This window comes from Austrofundulus limnaeus, unplaced genomic scaffold, assembly GCF_001266775.1.
Source record: "Austrofundulus limnaeus strain Quisiro unplaced genomic scaffold, Austrofundulus_limnaeus-1.0 Scaffold431, whole genome shotgun sequence".
Classification (NCBI taxonomy): Eukaryota; Metazoa; Chordata; class Actinopteri; order Cyprinodontiformes; family Rivulidae; genus Austrofundulus; species Austrofundulus limnaeus.
Genome location: NW_013952833.1, coordinates 41,048 through 47,112, shown reverse-complemented (window position 1 = coordinate 47,112; position 6,065 = coordinate 41,048). Strand labels below are relative to the sequence as shown.

The 6,065-nt window shown below is 39.8% G+C and overlaps 1 protein-coding gene across 1 annotated transcript in view; it reads right to left on the bottom strand.

Moving 5' to 3' along the window:
• The window catches only part of LOC106529256 (zinc finger protein 236), a gene marked incomplete at its 5' end in the record, with an annotated part of 68,473 nt that overhangs the window by 28,884 nt on the left and 33,524 nt on the right, over window positions 1-6,065 (bottom strand). The window contains 2 exon segments of the mRNA XM_014024611.1: window positions 2,545-2,733; window positions 2,818-3,049. Coding sequence (XP_013880065.1) covers window positions 2,545-2,733; window positions 2,818-3,049 — 421 coding nt within the window.

Genomic DNA, 6,065 nt, shown 5'->3' with positions numbered 1-6,065 from the left:
CATTGGTGAATGCCACAAATTCTCCTAAATCACTCGTACGCACAACTTAAGAACAAATCTGTGCGTACGAACGGTTCTTGCATGAGGCCCAATACTCCCATTTCAGGTGGCGGTTAGCCTGGTAAAAACTAGCCCTTGTTCATCACTTTGCTTCGTACAGAGGGTCTGGACTCTCGGCTATTGAGAAAGGATTTCTTGCTGTTGAAGTTTAAAATGATTGGATCTGATTTACCCAATTGCTAACGTTTGGCATATGTAGCGCACCAACTCAATCGTGAAGGAAGCTAAGCTAAGAAGCTAACCAGAAATCGTGTGCAATGTAAAAAACATCCCCTACTGGGAAGAGAGAATTACCAAGCCATACGACATATAGCTGTAAATGAGAGCTGTAGGCTTTGTGAGATAAATTTAATTTAATTTGGAAGCCTTGCCAACACAGGCTGAATGACTTCACTCACTTCTTCTGCTGCCACTGCTACACTACAGGCAGACTAAAAAGGCGCAGAAAATCAACGTCGTTGTTCACAACTCCTTTTTCTGTTCTCTGATTGGTCTGGTTGAAATTCTACCAGAGAAATCCATGTCAGTGGGAGAAAACCCAGACGGACCAGAGAAGGGAGATTAGAATCGAGTGGAACTGTGTGGGAGGTGGGTGCCAGAAGCCAGTGGCGCCTGCAGCTCTACGGCTGTACAAATTGTGTGTACCTTGAGATTTTCCTTTGAGTTATAAAATGTTTTATTAAATCATTCGACTTTTTATTGATTTTTCACCATTTATTATTACAAAAATAAAATAATTAATTGTCTTCTTTGTCAAAACTTCCTGTATCCTACATTCACCTGTGTGCGTCTGTGCGGGTGGGCGCATGCCTTAATGCAGTCACACACCAAAACAGAAGTTGGTACCTCACTTATTTATCAAGTTATCCAGCAAAGGATAAACTGGATGGACAGATAAAGAAACTGACAAAGTGTATTTCCAAATATTCTGTTTGCTTTGTGAAGGGGGACAAAGAAAGAATTATGGAAGACAGGGGAAAAAAACATTTTCCAATTTCTTTTATACTTCTATATACAAGAAAAAGTGATAAGAGCTTAACATTTGCTGCTTACAGTTTTTGTTTGTTGACAAAGGTAAAAATCTGGGTGAATAAAATTTGACTAAAAATGTTTAACTTGTCAAATCAAAGATGTATTGAATAATATCTCTACCATTACACTCCACATTTTATCATGTTACACTGAAAAACTTCAAGGGATTGGGGATTTTCTGTGATAGATCCACACAAAGTAGTGCTTAATTATGAAGTGGAATAAAAACAATTATGTGGTTTTACATTTCTTTATAAAGTGTTCATTTGTGTTTAGCCACCTTCACTCCCTGAACTTAAAAGCAAAGCAACCACTGGCCTTTAGAAGTCGTATCATTTGTAAGAATGGTTCACCTGTGTGTGCTTTAAGCTCAGTATAGATTCAGCAGTTCTGTGAACATCCAAGCTCTAATATTGTATTAGTGATGAAACAGCATCACAAAGACCAAGGAACACCCCTTCACAGGTCAGGGATAAAGTTCTTGATATCTGGTTCCTCTACCTACTTCCTATTTGCCAGATTGCAGTTCTGACACCTGATAGTTACCATAATTACACCTGATCATCACAAGAATGGTCCAGTTAAAGTCCAGACTGTGGCAAAACTTGAAAATACTTTGTCACAGATGCTCTCAATCCAGTCTGACTGAGTTTAAAGCTTAAAGAACAGGCCAACACGGGTAGAGAAAAACCCTGAAAGACTTGCAGCTTTAACTGTAGCAGAAAGTGATCCTAAAAAGTCAGGGGGGATCAAAGTAAATTATACAACTTAATAAATGTTTTGATAACAGGGAGAATAAGGATCAACTATCCTCTTAAAATTCATGTTACCTTAGGTATTTCATCAGCTTTTGCTCTTTTTTCAACTTTAGGTAAAACATTACCAGTCTAGTCATTTTTTAATGCCTTCATTGCTCCACAAAAAGGAATAAAAATATGAAGGTATAAATAAAAACAAAATTGTTCCTGAAAGCTTGTGTTTGAAGGATCAAAATTCCAATAAAGTTAATCAGATTGTTGAACAATAAAACCTGAGTATGCCTCCTGAGAACACACATCATCTCATTCAGAGAGAACCCATCCATCTGAACATGCAGGCTTAAAGATTGAAGAAATATGTTTTCATTACGTTGTGAATGGAAGAGGGGATAAAATCAGCTGGGAAAGACCCTGATAATGTTTATGGAGAGAGAAAAATTGTTTTCATTTATAACTTCCATTATGGCAACTTTTTGATTTGAAATTTTGACATCTCTTTAAACAAAAAGAGAACTTTGATTTATTTCCTTCTCAGTTTTATTCCTTTGCCAGCGAGTGTTTTCCTGAGTGAGAAATCAATAAACACACCAGTCCTTGAGGGATTTTTCCCTTATATGCTTGTTTGTTAATGATGGTCTGTTGTAGAGCTCTGTGTTTGGGAAAACTTGGTGAACCCATATCAAGCCTTCCATACCTGATATGGTGAGGGTGATCTCCTGGGGGTTTCCTGCAACAGTGCTGGAACCGGCAGCTGAAGCCTGGGCCTGGACCTGGGCCAGGGCTTGTGTCAGGCTGGAATTGTTGATGGTCAGAGTGATCTCCTGGCTGTTACTTCCGGCCACAAGCCCACCGCTGCTCATGACATGGTGCAGGTCCTGAGTGACTACACAGTCCATTACCAGGCATGGTTAGTGAGCTCACAGAGAGAGTGGTCTGTTGATTTACTTTTAAAGGCTGCCTCACATACCTGAAGCATCCTGCTCTGACAGCCCTGCTATTGAGACCTGTGGAGATGTGATGGTGGACGGCTGCAGTGCCAGGCTGGTCAGAGGGTGAAGGACAACGCTGGCAGACACAGAGGGGTCAGCTGAAGACATGAGCTGGCTGCCAGAGTGGGACACCAAGCTGGTGTCTATGCTCAGGGGTTGTGAGAGGAGACCTCCCTGTTGGAGGGTCTGCTGGAGGATAGCAGGGTCAATCTGTGACAGAAAGAGCTCAATCAGATGAAAACAGCAAAAAATAAAAAAAATACAAAAAAAAAGAATGTGGAGGAGAAGGGTCTTCATGTAAGAAAGAAACATGATCAATCAAGCTACTAAGGTTTTATTCAGCGTTCATCTTTAAGTTCTGGCAAGTCTGACAGTGGGTTGCAAAAGTATACACCCCATGGTAATTTTTCTATTTAGATGCCACAAAACCTAGAATTTATTTGGATTTTTAATGTGTTTACAACAATATGTCCAAATAATGAAGTTGAATGGAGTAAAAATACTTATTTTATATAATTCTAAAACAAAAATATAAAGCCAAAAAATTGATGTGTGCATATGTATCTTCCCCCTTTGCTTTAAAGCTTCAACCATTCCATTCAGTTGGTAAAATTAGTTAAATTAGCGCTACTTGTGAACAATCGTGTGAGATGATCTCAAAATACGTACAGTATATGCATATCTCTTCTATAGCCCCCAGAATAAACACCTATAAATAGTGCAGGCTACCACCAAGCAACAGATACAATAAACACCAAGGAACTCTCATCACAGGTCAATGACAAAATTGGGAGAGAATAGTTTAAAATTGTTTTAAAAAAAAACCTAAACTTCCCACAAAGCTTAGTGTGCTTCATAAAAGAGTGGACAGGTGAAACCACTGTTTAAAGATAATTAAAAAAAAAGCTCAGGCAAAGTGAAATCTCATCAAATACAGGAAAGAGGGGGCTGTGATTAGATGATGCTAAAATTGAACTTTCTAGCCATCAAGAACCACACCATGTCTGGCACAAACCTAATACCACCAGTCTAGTTGGGAATACCATTCTCCTCGGCATGGTGGTGGCAGCATCATGATGTGAGGATGGGCAGAGCTGAAGGAAAGATGGATGTAACAAAACAAATAATACAAGAAAATCTAATGAGGGCTTTCAGATATTTGAGACCAGGAAAGAGGTCTACCTTCTTGCAAGACAATGGGCCTCATGCAAGAACATGTTCGTATTCTTATCCTAAATTTCTCTTACTTTTGTTCGTACAAAGGGTTCGTACGAACATGYCACGTCAGATTCAACAAACTCTTCTATCTTTAGGAAAAGTGTGTAAATGAGCTGCGTAAATTCCACCTGTTCGTATCCAGCTCCTCGTGCACGCGAGAGCAGATTGGCATAATTACCACCTCAAAAACACCATATAAGGTTACGTTTCCAGCCTCAGATATCAGGAAGTGTCCATTCATGAAAATGACAGCAAAAACTAAAAAGAAGAACTTTACGAGTTCAGAGATTGAAGTCCGTCTGTCAGAGATCCAGAAAAGAAAATCTGTCATTTTTAGTAGCGTCAGCTGTGGGATAAAATGAGCTGATGAAAGTATAAACAAATGTGTTAAATCATTTTCATTTATTCAGAAGCCACACCGTTGCGTACCACACGCCGCACCATACCGCCCCCACTCCCCGCAAGTGGTCTCAGCTGCAGTTCTGAAATAGGCATTTTAAAATGTTTTCAAAATAWGTCTGGCACTTTGGAGAAAATCCAGGACTCGCTGGAGGGATTATGTATCCCCTCTGGCCTGGGAACGTCTCGGAGTCCCCCAGGACGAGCTGGAAAGTGTCGCTAGGGAGAGCGGGATCTCTCTGCTACAGGCCCCGTGACCCGTTCCCGGATAAGCGGTAGAAAACGGTCGGATGGACAATTTATATTGTTAGTCTAAATTATTACATTTAAAATTACAACTCTAATTCAAGCAGAATAGCCTATTGTCAAGATAATCATAGAGTGTGATTTAATTTCAACTCAAAATATCTTCAAACTAATGAAATATAAAGTTATTAGGGAGGAAAATCGTCTGGATAACAGCAGACTGACTGCTCGTAAAATATACGACAGGTCTGGACCACTCGTGAATTTTGTTCATATCTGAAAAAAATCTTGGAATACGAAAACATTTGTGAATGCCACAAATTCTCCTAAATCACTCGTACACACAACTTAAGAACAAATCTGTGCGTACGAACGGTTCTTGCATGAGGCCCAATGACCCTAAACACACAGCTAAGGCAATCCTCCAATTGTTTTTGAATGGCCCAGACTACAATCCAACAGAGTCTACAACTTGATTTTAAAGATTAAGGTTGACGTCAATCCAACTAGAAGGACATGGAGTCAGTGGTTCTCAATCCTGGTCCTTGAGGAACCCTATCCTGCATGTTTTAGTTGTTTTATTTGTTCCCCTGCTCTTCACGACGGCTCAGTGATTAGCACCGATGCCCCACAGCAAGAAGGTCCTGGGTTCAATCCCCGGTTTGAACCTGGGTTCTTTCTGTGCAGAGTTTGCATGTTCTCTTCGTGCTTGCGTGGGTTTTCCCCAGGTACTCCGGTTTCCGCCACCTCCCCCCCACCCAAAAAAAAAAAAAAAAACATGTACAATAGGTTGCCTTCAGGCCCAGGCCACCCTTGAAAAAGAGATCTGAGATCTCATTGGGACTTGCCTGGTAAAATAACTGTAAAATAAATAAATTTTAAAAAGTTCTGCAGAAGCCTGCCAATCACTCATTCATTTAAATCAGGTGTGCCAAAGCAGGGAACAACTAAAACATGCAGGATATAGGTCTTTGAGGATCGGGATTGAGAATAACTTGTTTACATGTATCAAGCAAGAAAAAGACTTGATATTGTATTTAATGCAAAACGTGGCTTTATAGTTTTAATTTGGTGGTGGGTTGAGGAATCGTGGTGTAGGCCAAGGGTTTTCTGTGTTTCTCTTATTTCTGGTTTAATGTCATATATAGTGGGTAAAATAAGTATTAAGCACATCACCATTTTTCTCAGTAAATAAATTACTAGAGGTGCTAATGACATGAAATTTTCACCAGATGTTGGTAACAACCCAAGTGATCCATACATACAAAGAAATCAAACCATAAATGTCCAGAAATGAAGTTATTTGTAATAATGTGGAATGGCACAGGGAAAAAGTAAACCAGTCGCATGCATTGCTCAGGTG